The 21747-nt window shown below is 38.4% G+C and overlaps 1 protein-coding gene across 3 annotated transcripts in view; it reads right to left on the bottom strand.

The window, feature by feature from the left end:
• Positions 1-21747, bottom strand: part of MME (membrane metalloendopeptidase) — a 45675-nt gene that overhangs the window by 18230 nt on the left and 5698 nt on the right. For all 3 annotated transcript variants that reach the window (XM_031042705.1, XM_034064002.1, XM_005141976.4), the window contains exons 4-16: positions 17930-18091; positions 16501-16581; positions 15788-15883; positions 15563-15681; positions 14575-14640; positions 11587-11721; positions 9106-9207; positions 6332-6468; positions 6139-6232; positions 4397-4525; positions 3469-3567; positions 2815-2895; positions 1051-1154 (exon numbers count right to left, since the gene is read on the bottom strand). In XM_031042705.1, coding sequence (XP_030898565.1) covers positions 1051-1154; positions 2815-2895; positions 3469-3567; positions 4397-4525; positions 6139-6232; positions 6332-6468; positions 9106-9207; positions 11587-11721; positions 14575-14640; positions 15563-15681; positions 15788-15883; positions 16501-16581; positions 17930-18091 — 1405 coding nt within the window. The remainder of the gene's footprint in view (positions 1-1050; positions 1155-2814; positions 2896-3468; positions 3568-4396; positions 4526-6138; positions 6233-6331; positions 6469-9105; positions 9208-11586; positions 11722-14574; positions 14641-15562; positions 15682-15787; positions 15884-16500; positions 16582-17929; positions 18092-21747) is intronic.

The following is a 21747-nucleotide window of genomic DNA, read 5'->3' as shown; positions in this document are numbered from 1 at the left end:
GAGGATTACCAATTCTGGTTGATACTTCTAGGCTCACTTTAGGTAAACTTTGAATGCAATTAAACTTATAGTAGTTACTCCTAATTAATATACACTTATGAGAACAAGGTGGCTTGTCCATTCAAGGTTTCACTATCTCCAACGATGGAGACATGGAGATCTCACAGCCTCTTTCTGAGTCTTTTGTGACAGGACGAAAAGGTTTTCTTAACATCTAGTCAGAATTCACGTGTTCAAGCTTGTGTCTTTTCTCACTCCTGTCTCTGTGCAACTCCAAGAAGAGTCAGGCTTCTCTATATCTCCTCCCATTATGTAGCTGGAGACAGCAACAGCCCTTCCTTCAGTCTTTCCTTATTTAGACCATACAAAGCTAGTTCTGATAGCCTCCTCTCAACAGAAGCCCAGCTCTGCAGCCTTTATTCAAGTGAACAGTTCTGCAGAGTTAGCATGACCTATGGTGACCAAAGTAATTTTTCTGATTTGGTTTGAACAGGAAGAGTAGCCAGGACAGCTAGGAGATGTGCCATCTCAGTCTTTGGTACATCTACATTCCATATATAGTAATATATTTTAATTCAGAGCAGGAATACTTTTCTGGGATAAATTCCTGCTCATCTTCACTTAATCATCCTTTCTTTTTCTCGTGCAGTCTCTGAGCAAGAGAAGCAAAATTCTCAGGGATTAATTTAATGTTTCATGAACTTATAAAAAGCTGCTCTCCAGGAGTCCACTTAATCCAATCCAGGGGCTATGGGATGAGACAAGAGCTACTCCAGAATACTGGACCTTCTGCACCATCTCTCCCTTTGCACCATTTATTTATGACTGCTTACTTAAAAGGATTTCTTTTAAGAACCCTCTGCACCATTTCTCTGCCCTTTTTACTAATGTAGGTCTGGCCTTTAAGAAATGAGCAATGCCCTCTCACCTGCCCTCCTCATGGAGGAAAAAGTGCAGAAGGAAGGTCGTTACATCATTACCAATTACCCTCTTAAGTAGCTTCCATGGAAACCGGGTGAAAGACTACACACAGTATTTTTAAATACTTACTCCTCTTTGTCCACCTTTTCTCTAAGTTTTTTTAACCTTTTCTTCTGGGTAAAGACTAAATTTTGAATGATGTTTTCAAAGTATTCTTCTTCTTTGTAGTCCAGCTAAAAAGAAAGGGAAAAGTACTTAAAGGTGGTATTACTAATTTGCAATAAAAGACGAGTGGATCTGGAAAATCTAGTCTTAAGCATAATGAGCCAAGCAACATAGAATCATAGAATAGTTAGAGTTGGAAAGGACCTTAAGATCATCTAGTTCCAACCCCCCTGCCATGGGTAGGGACATCTCACACTAAACCATATCACCCAAGTCTTCATCCAACCTGGCCTTGAACACTGCATGTTTTTGAGTATTTTTTGATCTACAGCTTCAACTTAGTTGGAAGTGCCCTGCTACATTAGAGTTGATATTGTAGCTAGGTATATGTTAGCAGCTGCATAATTTTTTCCAGAGAACTTTATTCCCTCTTTATATATGTACGTTGAGTAGAGTCCAGCATTTATTTGCTGGTTTGACCCTAACCTCTGGGAGCTGCCTGCTTGAAACCAGTAAGTCCCAGCTTGGCAAGCTGCAACTCTGCCTTAGAAAGAACACACAAATGAGGCTCAAATGGTGTTTTAAAAAACATACTTTGTTTATATGTCTGTAGTTTTCAAAGTTAAAACTTGGACTTGTAAGGCATATTCTGTACAAAAATACATACATACTAGACACATTAATGGAATTACTCTTACAAATGAACCTGTGAGGTAAAAGAACACTGAGGTTACATTTTGCAGTGAAAAATCTCACATGCAGTTTAAATTACACAGGTCATCCAATGTTGTACTTCAGGGACTGATTTCAAGCCATGGATAAATAGGCACAGTTCCTAATTTCTGTGTACTTGCGTTCACTTCAACCAGTGTTCCATCAGTTGGTGGCAGATTTATAAATACTGGCTAGACCACCATTGGCTTCATGTTTTATTCTAGCATCATTCCTCTAAAATTTGTTCATTTCCTTGAAACATTGTCAAATACCATCATCTGCACTGGATCAGCTGTACCATTCTGGCTGTTATTATGTCCTTATTTACACCTGCGTAGTAGGTCGAAGGAGGTGATCCTGCCCCTCTACTCTGCTCTCGTGAGACCTCACTTGGAGTATTGTGTGCAGTTCTGGTGTCCTCAACATAAAAAGGACATGGTACTGTTAGAACAAGTCCAGAGGAAGGCCACGAGGATGATCAGGGGACTGGAGCACCTCCCATATGAAGACAGGCTGAGAAAGTTGGGGCTGTTCAGCCTGGAGAAGAGAAGGCTGTGTGGAGACCTCATAGCAGCCTTCCAGTATCTGAAGGGGGCCTACAGGGATGCTGGGGAGGGACTATTCATTAGGGACTGTAGTGATAGGACAAGGGGTAACGGGTTGAAACTTAAACAGCAGAGGTTTAGACTGGATCTAAGGAAGAAATTCTTTACTGTTAGGGTGGTGAGGTACTGGAATGCCCAGGGAGGTAGTGAATGCTCCATCCCTGGCAGTGTTCAAGACCAGGTTGGATGAAGCCTTGGGTGATATGGTTTAGTGTGAGGTGTCCCTGCCCATGGCAGGGGGGTTGGAACTAGATGATCTTAAGGTCCTTTCCAATCCTAACTATTCTATGATTCTATGATAGAGTTATTCTGTACAGAGGCAGTTGGTTCAGCTTGGCTAAGAAGGCAAATACACAATTTTTTCTCTTAAGAGCCTTTTCTAATTATATTGATCGTTGTGGATACTTACCTCCCGGTACTCGCTGTTCAGCTTATCATCATCAGTCACTATCTCATCAGGATAACCAATCCTCTCTGTAATTGCTCTTGCCTAGGGACGAGATAATTCAATATCCATAGCAAATACATCAAAATTACATAATAAACACAATACGGACACAACTGCAGAAACCTCAGAATGTTAATTAAGCACAGATTTTGTTTACATTTTTTTACTCATTGAAAGCATTGTAAAGTTTATAGTAAATTATAACAATGGAAACTTCTGAAAGTATGTTGTTTTGTTCCTTATTTTACAAGGGAACTTATAGAATGTTTGCAGGAAAGCCAAATATACTTCATCTACACTTTTCAGTTGAACGGTGGTTTAGAAAATAGCTGAAATCCTGAAATACTTGACAGCAGCTAAAATAGAAATAAAATTATTATCTGGATGGTTTTGAATTTTAGTACTTTATAGGAAGACACACTTAAAACTTTCCACAAATGTGTACAGTGTATCTCAGTTTGGGTCTGTATCCAGACTAACTTCCTCATCTACACTGGCATGAAATAATTTATTTAACTATTCCCAAATTCTGATAGTTTGAAGTCCTGAACAAAGTTTTTTAACCCACACTTCAGTTTGATAGCCAACATTACCAATATATAAGATTGAACTTACTTTTTGTTCTGCTTTGGTTTTGGTTTCTGCATCCATCCAGGCGAGCTCATCTAAGGTTTTTATAAAAACATCACGTATATCTGCAATCATTTCCTCGACCTTGGAAAAAACATCAGAATGTTACAAATCCGCATATAATGATCCAGTTCGTTTTCCAAAGTCTTAGTTTGTTTATTACAGACTTGTTTTTCCTGCACTAGCTGCTTGAGCATGTGCTGTTATGGGCCATACTCAAAACCTGGAGCTCCTAGTATTCAGTAAACTCAGTAGTATGTTTAGTCCAGCCTGTGGGAGCAAAGGGAATGGCCATGAACTCCCAGGGCAGTGTAATTTATTCAGGTTACAAAAAATCTGACAGATATCCATCCACTGGGTGTTGCATCTAATCAAATTATTGTGTACATTTTGACCACAAAAAATGGCGTATCTTAAGTACCATTTCAGTAGGAGCGATAAAGAGTCAACTAAGGCTTAACTTCAGATTAACTTTCTGCAATTTTCTGTGTGACTGAAGATAAACAGACATAACCAATTGTCCCTGATCCAGTGTTGGCAGGATGTGAACCAGCATCAGACTCAAAGAACAAGCAGGGACTCTTCATTTCAGTAAGTGCTGCTTGTGTATTAGGTTGTGCACAGTCCAGCACTAACATGCCAGTGGTGATTTAGGCTGCAGCTGGCTGAGAACAAGTGGAGCAGGGAGATGCTTTTCCATCTCCAACTGCAAACATGTAATCGTTGTATTTCATGTGTTGCTTCATGCTGTGGTCAGTTGCTTTGAAAGTAGGCCAGCTCAAGACAAGTAATGCAGGAGTGACCTGCTATATAAAAAAGCTTAATAAAACATGTAACTAAAGCTGTGTAAAGAGCTGCACAGAAAGTGACAACTGACACTTAGATGGCACACAATGTTTGCTAAAAGCTTTACCACATGTTTACTGTCTCCAGCAAATGCTTCCTCCACATATAATCGTCCCACTGCATTCTCCATGTTGCCGTTGACATAGTTTGCACAACGACGCCAAGCAGCAGTTTCTGATGTTGTGCCATACAGTGCCTGTGAAACATCAACATTGAGTAAAACAGTGACATCTGGACCCACATCAGGTAAAGGAGAATGGGGACTGACTGGCACATGTGTGTTTCAGAGGAGCCTAGTTGACCCTAAATACATGAATTTAAGTCACATTTATGACAGGTAGGTGGACTCCCTTTGTAATGGGAACATGTCACAAGCTGAGGAAATAAAGAGAATCATTAGCAATATTGTTTATACTTTCAAAACAGGAAAGGTAGAGAGAAGAAGACTACTCAAAAAGTTAAGCATGGGGGAGCTTAGAGAGGAATACCCCGACAAAAAGCTTTCACTGTTACAGGGAACTGTATTGCGGTTCTAGCTCTGACAGGGCTTTTGTGCTTATGCAGCAAATTCATTTCCGCAGTGGTAAGATTGTGTTTTCTGCCAAACTAGTTGCTTCTGTCAGAGCCTCCCACCTTTGCGAGCTTGCAATGTAGAAGCTCATTTACTCTATTTGATGTTGCTACAAGGTATGCAAGGATTTTTTCATGCTAACATATAAATACATGATAAAGCTGAGTGGATGATTTAATGGTACGACACCTGAATGCAAGGAATATAGCAGTGTCATTAGAGGGCAACTCTGAAATCCCATTCCATAATGAAGCGGCTACCCATCTCTTCAGAAGTACAGACCAATCACTCTTGGTGTCAAAAGCTCTGTAACTGCTACACCTTGACCTGAATTGCTAGGAAAATAATGTTTCTTTTCACCCCAAAGCATTAAAGTTACATGAATGGTCTTTTGAAAAAGACAATTTTGTGTGTTACCTGTACAGCACAGTACAGACATGTCCCCTGTCTGTGATGTTGGAGCTTTTTGTAAGTCATTACTGACAAATAGCTGGATAGACTGGAAATCTGTCCATCCTTAATCTATTTCTTTCTTAGATACTCCCTGCACACAAACAGGGTGCATCAGTAGGCATTTGCTTGTACACCACAAGCTTGCATAGGAAAAGTAAATAGAGCCCCTCTCCCCCAGAACCTAAAGAAAAAACATTAGCAGTAGTGATCTTAATTAAAATAATACCTAATTCAGAATGACTATGCAATGAAGACTGGTAGGTCACTTAGTGGTGCTAGTGCTCATCTTAAGTCAGTCATAATTCACTGGTCTTGGCATGATTTGGGTAGAGGGCTACTTGTGAACATAGTGGAGTGGCTCCAGACCCAGACTGCCTTTCACAGAAACCCCTAGTTAGACTCTTTTCACTAAGCCTAATGTCACCAGAGGTACACAAGAAAAAACAGAGTGGTGCTTTCCACAGCAACACAAGCTTACCTGCTTAATTAGTAAAAATAACACACTATTAAAGTGCATTACTCTGGATCTGTACACATACAGGGCTGGTGTATGTGAAATTACACCCCCTGATCTCATGGGACATAAATTCTCAACTACAGCATCATAGGGAACATAGGTTTTTTTTGCTTTAAATAAATCTTCATCTAAAGATCTAAACACATCTAGATTTTCTGTGCAAGATCCAAAATACATTAAGTTTTTCTATTACTACTACATTAAAAAAATATCTTTTGTGGTTCACAAAAGTCATCTTTACAGCTTAAAGTGAGACTGATTTCCTCACCTTACGGAAAGCATTCCTTGTGTCCTTGTAGTTACGGCTTAGGCTGTTGACAAGATCCATTATGAATCGCCAGACCATGTAATTTTGAAGATCTCTGTTTAAAAAAACACCAATAATAAGCTGGTAATGCTTTTAGGCTTTTTAAGTTTACTAGAAATAAAATGCAAATTACAGAAATACCTAACATACCTACCTGGGAGTGTATTTACTAAGAATAGACTTCAGCTTGATAAGGTATTCGGGATCATAAACAATGACATGTTCGGTGTTCTCAACGTTAATTTGTACAGTTGACATTATATCATTTATGAATTTTGACCAGTTGAATACCTGGAAAATCAATATGCATTATTACATAGTTAAATCATAAAAAAACCCAGCATTTAGCTGTGAGGTTTTTTCCCAGTTTAAATATGCTTGCATAACACAAATGCTCTGCCTTTAGTTTTCCTAATAGCTTCACTACCTGAAAATGGAGTCATCATAATAATAATTGAGCTAATTTATACCCTCTGTGCTCTAAAATGCTATTAAAAACAGGGTGTTATTTAGTAGAAAGGATTGAGACAATGCTTTTATTTCAACCTAATTAATTAAAAATATTATGATCCTTTCTTTATGGGCTGAAAAAGCAGAAATGGTATTTTCAGTAAAATTTTCAGTTGCCTTTCTCTGTATTTGGCTAAGAACTTCTAAATCAAAGCATGACTAACAGCCCCATTCTCAGTACAGTATATCTGTGTATCTGTGGGACAATAAGATTCATGGCAAACTTGGCAATCCATTCTGAAGCATATGGTAAGGACTTGTTCAAAAGTATACTGAAGTCCACAAAAGGATTTATTTTAATAGGCTTTAAATCAGACACACTAAATACACTGTCTGTAATGAATGTTCCTCTGCATGCCACAATACTAGATACTGGAGAAGGAACTGATTCAATAGTGGGTCAGCCTGCAGTATGCTCTGACAGACAAATCCTAAAGGGTTAGGGTTCTTGTCAGTTTTCTGGTCTATGGTCCTAATCCCCCATTTTCTTTGTCCTGGTATTGACCTTTGCAAGAGGTTCACATAACTTTCATGACCTATGAAAATTAATTTCTTTTTCATTCTGTAGTGCCCATCTAGCATTATTTGATTGTGTGGGTACTCTCTACCAGAAACTCTTACTCGTGTGCTGATAAGAAAAATAATGTCTCTTTCAGAAGTCTTTGGTTATCAATACCATGTGCTCAGACAGCAGATGGGTGAAAGGATGGACTGGAGAATACAGAATTATGCTTGTTTTTCCCAGTCTGTATCTTTTAAGAGGAAAGTTTTATTAAAGGTGGCAACATTTTTCATCAGACAAACTGCTGTAGCTGAGGAAAGTGGGTAAGCTTTCAGGACTAGAATCACTTGAGGTCTGAAAGTGAAGCAGCAAACTTCAAGCTAATCTTAGGGATAATTGCTGTTCTATCCTTAGACCATTACAACAATGTTACCAACTTCCATCATGTGTCTTTTGAGTGGTTTTGGATAAATTTAGAGCAGATGATTATTGCTGATCTGCAGCACCCCCAGGAGCTAAAAATAAACAGGGCAATACCATTCTGTGACAAGAGAAATTAGTTTCTGACATTACTATAATGGTAGCTCTTTAGCTGAGACCTGGAGAGAAAGCAAATTATGAAACAAATTAAGCTAGGCAGAAGTGAACTGTCACATAATTTAAACTTGAAGAATATAAAGTCAATTAAAACAGCAGTTATTATAAAACTGTGGTAGGAATAATAGTATTTCATAGTACCTTATTGACCTCAAAAGACTCAGTAGTGCACTCCTGCCTGTCAGACGACAGTGCTTCCATGTGACACATTAGTTAACCTATTTGCCAGTTGTGCAAGGGACTGAAGTAGAAACACAAAACCATGGAATGGTTTGGGTTGGGAGGGACCTTAAAGACCATATAGTTCCAGCCTTCCTGCCATGAGCAGGGACACCTTCCAGTAGACCAGGTTGCTCAAAGCCCCATCCAACCTGGCCTTGAACACTGCCAGGCATGGGGCAGCCACAGCTTCTCTGGGTAACCTGTGCCAGTGCCTCACCACCCTCACTGGGAAGGATTTCTTCCTAATATCCAAATCTACCTCTTTCAGTAAAGCACTCCCCGTTGTCCTATCACAAAAGTCATTTATGATAAAAAATATACATGTCTAGTAAGATGTAATGTCACTGAGAAGACACACCTGTGTTATCAGTTCTTTGGCTGTTCTTTAGCTGGACTTTGTGGTACCATGAATTAAAAGTTATACTGCACAAACAGTGTGTGTCTCAGGGTAAGAGAAAAGGCGGAGCTGGAGGAGCTACAGTGGGAGGAATGGGGAAGATTTTCTTGATTCATAGCCGTGACTTCCTGGGCCCCTTTGTGCTTGCTTTGGGAAAACGACTTCTTGTTCTGAATGTGCAGCTCTGGATAAACAGAGAAGGCCTGAATAGTCACAATACAAAATATTTAGATCAATCAGTGACTACACTCTTAACTTTTATACCAGGCCCTCTGGAGCTGCTGTGGTAATTTTAGGAAGAGAATTCATTTGTACTCTGCAAAGAATACTCTTTTGGTTTCCAGCAGGGGTTCTGTATGTGCCAATTTTGTAAGATCTATCATCCTGAATCCCTGAGGGTAAATCAAACTCATGATTTTTTTTTTCTCCTTTGTCATTTTCCATTTTTTAATGTTGAAGCAAAGGGAAATATCTGCCTTAAAGTTAGGAGAAACAATGGGAACAGAAGCACAGTCTTTTACATACAGTTTAATGTCATCAGATGTTTAGGTAAGACAGTGTACATGTCAGGGATCCTGTTAATTTCAAATATGTCTCAACTTAAGAAAGAAGTGTCTTTAAAAGAAAAAACTGTCAGGCTTCACTGTTCAATTCATCAGTCAGAAATTAGAGGTTAAAGAACAGATTATTGATCACTCACCTTATGATCGATTTCCAAGGAGAAATTGTTTTGGAGTTGTGCCAAGGTCATTTTATTGTACAGCAGAAGTGGATCATTCCTGTCTTCAGACTTTGTTGTTGCCTGTCAGAGATAATAATGAGAAGATGACTGAGTACATTGAGTCAATTCACATGAATTTGGCAGGTGGAAGTAAAAAGAAAGAAAACAAGTATTTCTGCCTGAACCATTACTGTAAATTTGCATTAACTGTAAAGTACCTTAAAATGCCTTAAGTACCTTAAAAGTACCTTAAAAGTAACTTAAAGTACCTATGTAAATATGGACAGCATTTTACAGATACAAATTGTATAAAAGGACAAATTAAATGAACTGAATTTGTGGCAGTGCAATGGAGCTTTACTTTTTGAATTTATTTTGCATTAGAACATCAACAGCTTAGGCTGTGCAGGAACATTCATTGGAACTTAAGATCCCCACCACTCAGAGCACTGGGCAGACACTGTTCCCAGTGGATACACTCCACATAAGAATGATATTCATGAGATGATGTGAAGTGCAAAATATTGGGAGAAAGGAACAAAAGAGATGTATTTATTGAGTATAGGGAGACCAGTGTGCAGTGGTAGGAATGCAGTGTGAGTGTTCTCATCAGGATGCAGGTGCTCTCTGACATGTTCTTTCTGGAACCACTTTCTAGAAAGGGAGTCATAAAGGAGCTTTTTATTAGTCTAGGCAATGTGGTTTTACACCAATGTGTTAACAACATGCACATGTTAACACCTTAATGGCAGGATTGTAATAGAACCATTTCTTACAAACAGTAAAACTGCCTGATGCCAGAGACCTGTGACTCTGGTGCGGCTTTATGAGGCAAGTTAATCACTGGCATCTCTACACAGCAAGTGTCACAGGAAGGTCTCTGGGACTAAGGTGGAGATAGAGCGAACTGAGAGGAGACAAAATCAGCACCTAATGTTAACTACTCCCTTGGTCTCTGAATACTCTCTTGGATATCTTTAGGTTCTTTTCCTCAAGCACAAGTGTGTCCCTTGCTAGGATGCTTCTGCAGGTTTCTGAAGTGCATTCTTTTATCCTTTTTTGTACCTTTATGATCATGCAGAAGTACCTTGTAACAGCATTAGCACTTGCACCCCTCATAGTCTGTCCCCCTCTTAACCTCCACTGTTTTCATGGCAAAGAGAGAAAATGCAGGTACAGTAACACCTACAGGAGAAGAGTGATACTATGATCCAGGAGAGTAATTCGTGGGAGAACCTCCATGACTACTGCCTCCAGTATTCTTAAATGACTCAGGAGTGAGAATAGTAGACTTTACCCATTTAAACTGTTTTGAAAGGTCAGTCATGCCAAGTCTGATTTTATCTGTCTCCATCCTTTTCTAAAAGTTTTTCTTATGCTTCCTCTTTCCTAATCTATTGTGCAATCAGTAGTTTTCTGTGCTTTCTTAAATACCCAAGAGCACAGTGCCAACTCTCTTCCAGTGACATTCAGGCTGGTGCTCAGTTTTCAATGAGAGGTTAAAACCTGAGAAAATAGCAGCTTACCCACTACCGACTGTCCTCCCTATTGGCAGCAACTGCTGTGGAGACCTTTCAGTTGTGGTTTCCTTTTGCATACCCTTTTAAATTTTTCTCCAGTTAACTCATTTTCTTGTAATAATATTCCATCTCTGATCTAAGCCCAGAGGTGTGTTTCTCAGGAAATGTGAAGAAAACCAAAATCAGGTGGTTTTACCTTATACAAATGGGGGAGGAAGATCTTCCTCCACCAAACTCATGCCCTTACTCTAAGTGTAACTTCAAAAATAGCTAAAGATAGAAAATTTGCATTTAGCATGTTTTGCCGTCATCCTCAGCTTCAGCTCCTTCTGAAACAAAAATTATACGCCACATTTTTGCTCATGAATGCTTGAATTCCCATTTGTTTTTCTCCACGCAAGTTCAAATTCCAGCTATTTCTCCAAGCCATACTTTCATGGAGAACAGTGTTTGATTAAAAATGCACTTGGAACAATCAGCATTGTGGAGCAGATTGTGCAGGACAAACATTACTTTGTGTTGCATGGCAGGCCAAGGGTTAGGAATCTTCTGCTTTCATAACCAAACAGCCCACGGGGAAAACAGGACAAAGGGAGGAGAGGCCTGAAAGCATCTCCCAAACCTCACTTTCTAAAACAGACTAAACAGAAGCCAAGTCTGTCTCTTTCTTGCTCTTTCTTTTCTTGGAGGGCTTCTGTGAACAGATTAGGGTAAAACATTTGGCTATTTGGAAAACAGCTAACTCAAATATTTTCCCTTGCTCATAGAAGGCATGTCGGTCTTGTTATGTGTTCCTCTTAGGTGCTCCAGGCCCCATACATTTTTGGTCCCATAAAATAACATTAGCAAGTAACTGAACAACTCAGTTTACAGTGAGCTTTCTTCGGTATGAAGAAAAAAGTAAGTTATTTAAAGGAAACTTTAAAAATGTTTTTCTTACATTGGCAATCTCTTTCTCCAGGTCCATAACTCTTTTCATTTGTTCAGAAATATCAGTCTCATTGAAAGAAATATTTCTTTCTTGTAGGACTAGTTTAGTTACAGAAATCATGAAATCAACATAGGCGGAACATGCCTGCAGGAAAAAATACAAGCCTTTTGAAGACAAACCATTTCAAAGTATAGCACACCTTGGTTATCTTTAAGATTTCATCTCCATTTTTATGAACTACAATTCTTCATCCCTTTCTCAAACAGTTTAATAGTAATTCATTCTGAAAAAAATGTTAGATCACAAATAGAAATGAACTTCAAAAATTCCCTTATGGAAATCGATGTACAATTTGTAGCACTGTTCAAAGCTAAACACTCTCAACTACTGCACTGTGTTTTTATTACTTAAAATGAGACATTTGTATGTCCATATTTAAACCATCACCCATGTTTTTTCCAGCTCTCTTTAATTACAACTTCCAAAAATACCACTTCCAAAGAGCAGTGTTCCCAGAAACATAAAACTGAGAGAAATTCTGATGGACTGTGTTGAATTAGTGTTGTGGGAAAATTACAATCAGAAGTAGTGTACCTCCTCTGTTGCTTCTTGGAACACTTAGAAATCCTGTTGCTGTATCTAAATTTGGTATAGCTAGATAACACCAGAGACAATATAGTATACCTTATATTTAACATAAAAGAATTCACCAAGGATAAGAATGTAAATATGGAAGCACATTCTCTTAAATGCTATGCTGTCAAATATCTACAGATCTCATTACATGTAATGGAATTTAATATCGTTCTAATACATCTTTGATAAGCCACACTCATTTTTATGTCAAATACTGTTTTCAACATGCTTTTTAAACGTAAATAAAAATACATATTAGATTAGCTATATAACTATAAATCTATTTTATCCTAAATAGCATAATTTATTAAAAGTGTTAAAACCTAGGATTAGTAAGGTGTGCATGTCATCAACTTTATTAATAGAAATATTTTGGTATGTTCAGCTTCTAAAGCAGTAGGATGCACCCCTATAATGCATGCTATGTTTGTAAAGCCATTCTGATAAGGACCTTCCTTGCCATCCAACTACTATCAGCCTCCCCTACCTGACTGAAGTGCCATGCTACAACAGGTTGTGTGCTGGGAAACTCTAAGCAGGTCATGAAAAGTACTGACAGCAGACTTCAAAAAGCCATGAGGCTCACAGCACCCTGAAGGACTGAACCCTTGCTATTTCTAATCAAGATTATTTTACCAAAAAGAGAAAAGCCCATGAAACCACTGACAACTACAAGTCACAAAAGAGAGTGCATTCCAAGCTTGTTAATACAATTTTAAAATATCCAAATACAATTCATAAAAATGCAATACAGACATTACTCCAAACTAGTAAGTCAACAGAGATCTTTAGGTACCAATCACTGGACTTTATTTTTGGCCTGAAGTGCAGAACATTGTATGGTCAGGTAACAGAAAAACAAGTCAGCTTGTTTTTGTTTTTTTTTTTTTTTTAGATGGACTGTGCAAATACTCTCAGATATGTTAATGGGAACTTATACATCAGCATAACTCCTGTATGAGAGGAGGAGAAAAAGAAATCTTAGGAAAAGATTTTTAAAATATCTTATTCACAGATTGCCTTGTAGCTTTGTGGTGGGAAGTCCTGACAAAACCAGAGTTTAAAGTGCAGGAGGCAGGTATCTTGTTTTCTACGTACAGCTCAAAGAGCAGAGTGAGACAGCAGGAAATAGAGCCAAGAAAAGGGTGCTGTCAGAGTGCAAGGACTGAGAGGAGGAATGTCTTTTGTGTGAAGTATGCATGCTTTTAATAATATTATGAATCTGCCCTTTAGTGATAAATTTGGTTGGTCTTTTGTGAAATACTTCCTTCTCTTTACTAGCATATGATCTGTAATTAAATGTAATCAGTATTAGAGTATTAACTATTAGCATGTCAACAAAATACCTACAAACCCAAAATGTTTTGCATATTCTCATCACTTCTTCATTTAATTACATAGAAGAAAACTGACTAATTAAATGTTATTGTGGTGGCAGCTTCAACTACGTGACTTCAGCAAATACATATACGTCAGCTCTTCAGCACATCCAGGATTAGAAATGGGGGATACACAGTTGCTTTTTGTAGTGACAAGAGTGATCTGTAAGCACTCATATCTTAACACAGGGTACCTTTTGATCGAGCTATGAAGCCTGGCAGAAGCTAAATTGATTCATGTTTATTTTCTTCCAAAAGGTTCTAAAAGAGGTCAAGGAGCTGTTCCTGTTCTGACTTGCATAATCTTACAGGAATTGCATGGAAAAGCTACTACTTTTTGTCCATATATATATTCAGTGATTACAAGAGGATTGGAAGAGAAGGTAGGGCGAAACAGGAAGGGAGACAGGTTGAGATGTCTGCCATGAAGTGATTCTCTGGAGGATTGTCCAGTCTTCTCATCCAGTGCAGAGCCAACTACTACATACCAGCAACTGGAGCCTAAGCAAAAACCCCTTGGCTTCTAATGCTGCTAGGAAAATTAAACTAGGTCACTAATATTTATGGTATATTATTGTCTCTAACATTTATATCATAATAACACCTCAACTTCAGGACATTTGTTACACTCCCATTATTAGCTAGCTTATTTCTACTTATCCTTAATCCCATTTCTCTCTATCCTTTTCATTTACCTTTTGGGTCTCTTGCCTTTATGCACACTTACCTATGTTAGAATTTCTCTCTCCACTCTGTCATACATGCTGCTTTCAGCTGCAGCTCAATCTTGTTTAAATGCTTGTCATTATTACCTTCCAATTCCAGTTCTCCCAGGTATGTCTCCTAGGGGTAGCACTAGAGTCTCTTTGGGGAAGGACTGTTCCTGCTTTTTGTTTATCCCCACTCTCGAGAATATGTCTGCCTTAAAAATACAGCCTAAAACTTCTGAAATGTAGTCAGTGATCTATCAGCTTCATCTTACCTCTCTGTATGCACCAGTGCATTCATAGTAGTCCCGAGAAGGCAGGCCAAGCCCAGGCTGATCGATCTGTAAATTGAAATGAAAATGAAAAAGTGCTTAAGAACAAAATGGTGTAGCATTGTGCTGTCCTTTTGTCAATTACAGGTTGATGGTGCTTTTCCCATCGTGTTGCCCACCTTTAATTCTTTTCACTCTCCTTATACTTTTTGTCTTTCTTTTTAGTCTCTTTTTTTTTCTGTTGCTGAACAATGTATCCTACACATAACCAGTGTGAAGCAGGGTATGTAAAGAAGACAAAACAGTACACAGGCAAGGAAGGCAGGTACCATTATCTTTGAAATTTGTACATGCAAAGTAGTCAAAGACCTATCTACCCCACTGATAAGAAAGATTAGACCTTTGCTGTTTTAGCTGTTGTCTTCCTCTGGATTTTCCATTTCCAGGGATCATCATGCATTTACAGGCATACTCCTTATGCAAATGCCCACAGCCACTTTCTTATCTGTGCCACCTGACTGCAGGTTCAGTTAGTACTTTGGTATCTTAATACCTTTTGAAAACACAGCCCCCAGTGTGGGCTTTCTGCCATTGGGACCATAGCCTGGGTTTTCAATGACAGAGCTTTCTGCCTGAAGTACATAGTAAGGAAATCATGTTTATTTATTTGCTTGCATGTATATGTAAGTAGATCATGTCTCTCTTCTGTCCAGTGTACACATAAATTGTGCCTGTATATCTATGTCTCTGTTATTCTCATCTCACTGAGAATAAGTGTATGAGTGTACTGAATAGAGATATTTACTCTGAGAATGGTCAGTGCACCATGAAACTGATAATTGAAAACTACATAGATTCAGAATTATTTACAACTTACTCTGGTAAAATTCAACTCACTAATGCTTCTCCTGATTAACATCTATGTCTATACTTCTAGTTATTTTGCTGCACTTTTATGAGCAAGAAGGCAATGCCACCCAGGGAGACTTACATGAATGATATGTGCTGTGGAATTTTTATCATCTGTGCCAACAAAAAAATTAATAAGGACCTTTTTTCCATATCTGGAGTTCAGCTGTGCAATAGCTGTCTCAGATGTCCAAGTAGTACCTAAGGAAATAAAAGGTACATTCAGTCTCTATTTTTGATAAGCAATGACAAGTACAATCAATTAGACATTTTAGCCAAAAAGGAAATAAAACACACATCATCTTACCATAGGAAGATTCCCAGTTGATTGTTGCTACAGGCCAGTCATACACATCTGGCAATAAACTTATTAAAGGTGTTCCACCTCTGCTATCGATGGTAGCTTTTGGAGAAAATAAAGAGTTACTGTGACATTTTAGAACACACAAATGTTACACTGTTATACTGAGTTCAGAAAATGAAGCTGAGAAATGCCTTCCCAATCACCACAATAGGAGTATGCTCTGATGTATGACTGAGCTTTAACATTTAATTTAAAAAACATTTCAGTCAAACAGCACATGCAAATCCTAACTGTTCTCTGCTCCTTGTTCCAGTGGCAGCATCTCACTCAAATTCTTGAACTAAATTGAGCTCCCTGTCTTTCTAGAAGCCTGGTATGACAGTTATTTTGCACCTCTTCCCTGATAGTTTGTACAAAAGAAGCTAACTCACATTTTCTGAAAGGATTAGTTTAAATATCTGCAGCAAACTGGTAACTGAAAAGTAATGTAATCTCACTTAAAATATAGAAGATAGTAAACCAGGAGATACAATAATAATTTTACTATTGACATTCTTACTTGACCCTATAGAATGGATACATTTTAGTTTTCAGGAAGAATTTCTAAAAAATAATGCACAGAAACTAGGAGACTATAGGCATAGCTGACTGTGAAGATGGAATTCTTTGGATGGTATTTATATATTCTATATGCAGTAAATTCAGGAGACACTTACTTTCATTTATGCATGACCTGTACAGAGTTTTTGCCTTCTGCACTGCTGTTATATCATTGGCACTTGGTGTGTCAAGGACATCTGAAAGACAGCAAATACAACTTAATATCAGATCTTTACTGGAAAGATTCTGACGGAACCACAATGCATACCATCCTGAGGACCAGAGGATGAGTGATAAGTACTCCATGTTAATCTCAAATTCCAGGAAAGCTGAAGGAAAAAATCTCTGGTGATTATATCAGTCTGTGTTAAAATGTTGTGCATAAAGGTGTCAAGTAGATACCCTGTGGATCACCCCTACAAAATAAAAATGTTCTGACTTTTCAGGGACAGTTTTTAGGTGACAAAGCTATTGTATGAAGAGAACTGATGTCAGGGCCCTAAGTGTACCAGCAGGCTCTAACTGCCCTGACCAGGCTGTAACCATCTTTTCCTGTAATTCTCATCTGCTCTGTTCACTGCAGCCAGGAGTTTAGTGTTCAAGGTCTGCTTTGGTATGGTGTTGTTGTGTGACTGTGGATCATACTTCTGTTAAAACAACAAAACTGTAGGGAAGAGCCATAGGAAGCCTCATCTGGGTGCTCACTTGAGCCCCTTGTCTGTGAAGCCTCTATCTCTGCCTGCCTTGGGTCATGGTCAGGTCCTGGCTCGCCTTTTCTGGTGGGGCAGCCCACATTTGCCACTACTTTACAATTACTTCAGTTATGACTTTATAACTGCTTTGCTCCACAGAAGCTGAAGCCTGAGGAACACTGTGGCATCCATAAACTACAAACCTGGGAAAACCAAAAGATAGGCAAAGTAGAAAAGGATATCCAGTCTGGAGAGAATGGTTTGGAGAAAGTTTCATGAGTATAAACTGACATCTTTGACTCTGTTATTTTAGTCTGAAAAGGGGCAGTGCAGACAATTTGACACTATTTTGTGGAAACATTTGACATTTTGTGGAAAAGGAATATTTGTAAGTTTATGATGTGACAAGGTAGAAAACTACTTGCCTGCTCTTTAGGATTTAGGTGATGGAATATAGATATGCAGGACACAAGGCTGCTAAGAGCAGCTCCAGCATTTCATCTAACTTGGACACAGGCAGACTTCTTTCTTCTCCACCTATCTTGGCTGCTATTGTTAGTGCATGAGGGTTAATGATAGGGATTTCAGTTGTTACAATTTTCAGATGAGCACACAGAGCAGATACCAGAAAGGTCAGGTCTGGTCAGCCCTGCTCTGGTGTCAGACACAACTGTGTAACTTCCACAGCATTCCCGAAGCAAACAGTTTGTGGTAGATTTGTCCTGAACCAAACACAAAGAAGATGAAATATTTGGTAGTATTTTAAGCTTTGCTAGACAACCACATGTTATTAGGATAAAGTGTAAGCCAAAGAAGAAACTTTATATAGGCCACAAACATACACTCCACTGACCTTTTAAAACAACTTCTAGTTCGTCTCTTAAAATGTCAAAGTTACTATAACGGGAGCTGGTTTCTGGAATGACGTTCCTCTTAAGCCATCCTCCACAGGCATATTGGTAAAAATCACTGCAAGGCTCTGCAGTTGTGTCCATGTTCTCAAGGATTCGGGCTGCTGTAATATGAGACAAATCAAGGCATAAAGGATTTTTAGAGAAAATAAATGAATACACTTGTTTTCTCTGAAGAGGGAAGTAATAAATATATTTCCTTTAATTTAGAATAGGCTCAAGCCTACTTGAGTGTTCTAGACCAAACAAAGTACTAGTCAGTAAACAATGAATTATTACTCCTTCACTGCCCACAATTTACATACTTGTCTGTTGCCTGTGTTTACTGATGGGTAAACTGCCTAATGTTCTTATTCCCTGTGACGGGTTGCTCAGTTTTATATAAAATGTAAGATGTTTCATTTACTAACTTACACTTCTTTGTATTGAAATGTGGTGAAAAGCGTAAGATATATCAGAGATTAAGTATCCACTGCCATGGGATTTAATTAAGAATGATGTAGGCTCAGCTAATCCAGTCTATTTCAATAAAATAATTACTTTGTTGTACCAGTTAAGTTCTTGTCAGGAAAGTCTTCCTATTAATGCTTTTCTGAATCTACAGTGATATTTTAGACCCGCTCCAAATTGATACTGCCTCTTGCTATCCCTGCTGACCCTCTTGAAGTGGCTTTTCAAAAACTTATTGCAACATGGGATTTTCTAGTGAAATCTGATTCCTTGATGACAGTTTCCCAGCTGCTGTTCAGAAACTTTCTGTGCTTTTTCTCTATGGTATTCCTCTTCCACCTAGACTGCCTTCACTACTAGTACGCTAGCACAAAGTCTCTCACAGAAAGGAGAGGTGCTAGGAGTCAAGCAAGAGCTAGTGATACCTCTGAATTTCCCAGGATACTGAATATCCTTCCTATTTTTCAGACATTATTTTTAGTAAATGGTGAGACTTGTGATTTGAAGTGTTCATTACTCCCACATGGGTGAGTCAAGTATTTATAGTTATTTCTCCAGTACTTTCAGTATTTTCCATGTCTCTCATGCTGGTGAAAATGAGAGGTGGATAGACAGTTTATAGTATTTGTGCTGACTTGCCCCCCATCCCCCAATTTTTCTTGTGATCTTCCACTGGCTTAACAGTGTTATATTTTAGGCCAGCATCTGATGGTTTTACAATGTTCCAGGGCTTGGAAGATGGAAAAATCTATGAACACACGCATTTTCAATTTTAGACTGCCTAAGTAGTATAAAAAACACTGCATAAATAGGTAGTGCCCGGCACCTTATTCTTTTCCTTCTGAAGTCAGGGAAAGGCTAACTTACATTTGAAGGAACCAAAGCTGCAAAGTCTCTATTTGTCTGTTCCCCTAGTTTGTCCTAGAAGGGGAATGTTTGGAGTGGTGCGCTTTATTCCTGTCTTAGTTCCGTCTATTTGCTGTTTCTTACTAACATCTTCTGTTTTAAGGGTGGGTATCTTTACAAATCTCTCTGCTAGGCTGGAGCAGCATCTGAAGGGTGACACTATCCCTTGGACTATCCTGGCATGTGTTAGTCTGGCAACAAAAGACTTCAATAGCCAGGACTGGGCATCAAAGCTGGCTCATTGAGAGCAGAGTGTCAGCTCTGCCAAAAGTGATGGTAGGATAGAGAAATCTTCTGACACCAAGAAAATTGGCTTATTTACTGTCTTGTCACTTTTGCAGAAAACACAAAGCCCAACCAAAAACCAAAACAAAACACAGAAGAACTCAACACCTTGTATAAATCTGAGAAATTATTAACAGCCTATGTAATACCAAGCCTTGCTTTAAGTGTGGAATTAGGTTGCTCTATCTGTAGTCAGCATCTGTTTAATCTTCCTTGCCTACCACTGTTGCACAAAAATAATTGTCTGTCATTACTTTTCTGCTTTAAGGTCCAGGCTAGCCAATATTAGCTAACCAACTTTTACCAAACTTGATGTATAAATACTGCAAACATAACAGAAAGAACAGAGACATGGGAACTGTAGTCTTTCACTTAGGGCTTCATTCAAAATACATGTATAAAGTGTTCTCCTGAAGGATATTCTCCTCAAGAGTGTAATTTGCTTGTCTGAGCCCCAAGATAACCATTCATTATTTGGCTGATACCATGGATATACTAAAATCAATAAAATACTGTTTTGTTACCCGCCAAGCCCAGAAACAATGACACATTAAGTGTTTCTGCCAAGTCAGTGGGACTAATTATGCTGGGCAGAATCCTAAACATGCTGTAAGTTAAATTATAAATTGATATTTATGCCCAAAGAAGATTTATGGTAAGTTCATGGCTGTATGCACTGAGACATTTTTGCTCTGGAAATTATAAGTGTGAGACTGATGAATATTTTGTTATTTTCATTCTAATACAGATTAACTAATACATATACAAATACAGGAAACACATGATGCACTTTCCATTAGTCCTCAGTATTGCTTTGATGAACTAGTGTCTGGGTTTATTTCTCTTCTCACTTGTTTATTCCATTTCCTGTCACTGAAGAATGTAGAGCTTTATCTTAATTACTTTTATTGATTAATTTTATTGTACTACTCCTGATTGTTGCTGTAGTAGCTTACTAATACAGTAATAGAAGCTGACATAACAACCAGTGACTGGGAGAGGATATGAGAGAAACACAATATGCTTACCTAGGTGAAACTGATGTGAGAGAGATCAAAATTTCATGTTCTTCACAATCTGTGCTGTCTGAGCTCAGGAAAATTAGCTGAGAGTATTTCAGCTTATTCAGGAAACATTCACATGTACAAATTACATGGTACCTTCACATGCTGCACTGCAGTAGATTCCACAAACTCTGATAACATTTATCACACAGTTACTGATGTTTTACCCTGTGTATAACCATTTGACTTTTCATTACATTTTTTTCTTCTGGTCATTTATTTAAAGCTGTTCTATTAAATTTCCTATAAATTCTGTCAGTGTCTTCACTTTATTCTTTTTCAGTGGTTTGTACCTATGGCAAAATTTTGAAATTCATGGCAAAAAACTGGCATAGTACTGGTCAGCTCTGGTGTAAAGCACTACCATTTCTCTCAATGTCTATTCCTAATTACATTTTTTGAAAGACCACAATAAATTTTCCAGAGTTAGTACTTCTGGCTTTCTGTCTGCATCTATCTGTTTAACTTTTCCTGTATGTTATCCTGCATTGTGCGCATGGAGCTGCGAAATTAAAGTTCGAACTGTTACAAAATCCTGCTTTGAAGTAATGTTAAACCTGTAGATTAATCACAGTAAGATTATTATCTTACTTTATACCTCCTTTCTCCAAACCTTCTACTGCTTGACCTTTTTTCTACTGCTTTTTGTTGTTACAAAGTCAAGCTGAACTTGCTATCTCTAGTTAGCTGAAAATTAGCATCTTCAGAGATTAAAAGAAATCAAGTCAATAACTAATTTGATATTTTTTCAAACCACAGCGTGAGCTTTCATGCTGTCAGGAAAGCACCTTGGAAGGGTACCTAAAAGACAGTGATACAGATACTCAAATTGTGCTACAACAACATGAAGTTACTGAGCCTTGTGACTTCACCTGTGGGTGACTCCAGCAGGACTGGGTTGTGCGGCAACCACCCTACCTACTTTGGCTACTCTGAAATGAGGTGTAAAATGAGTAGTCCCACAGAAGGAAGTGAACCAGTAAAATGACCCTTCTATGCTGCTTCTGGTGAGTCTGCAAATATAAATTGGGCCTACTAATCAAAGCCCTTTGGAA

This window comes from Melopsittacus undulatus, chromosome 6, assembly GCF_012275295.1.
Source record: "Melopsittacus undulatus isolate bMelUnd1 chromosome 6, bMelUnd1.mat.Z, whole genome shotgun sequence".
Taxonomy (NCBI): Eukaryota; Metazoa; Chordata; class Aves; order Psittaciformes; family Psittaculidae; genus Melopsittacus; species Melopsittacus undulatus.
This window is presented reverse-complemented; position numbering and strand designations above follow the sequence as displayed.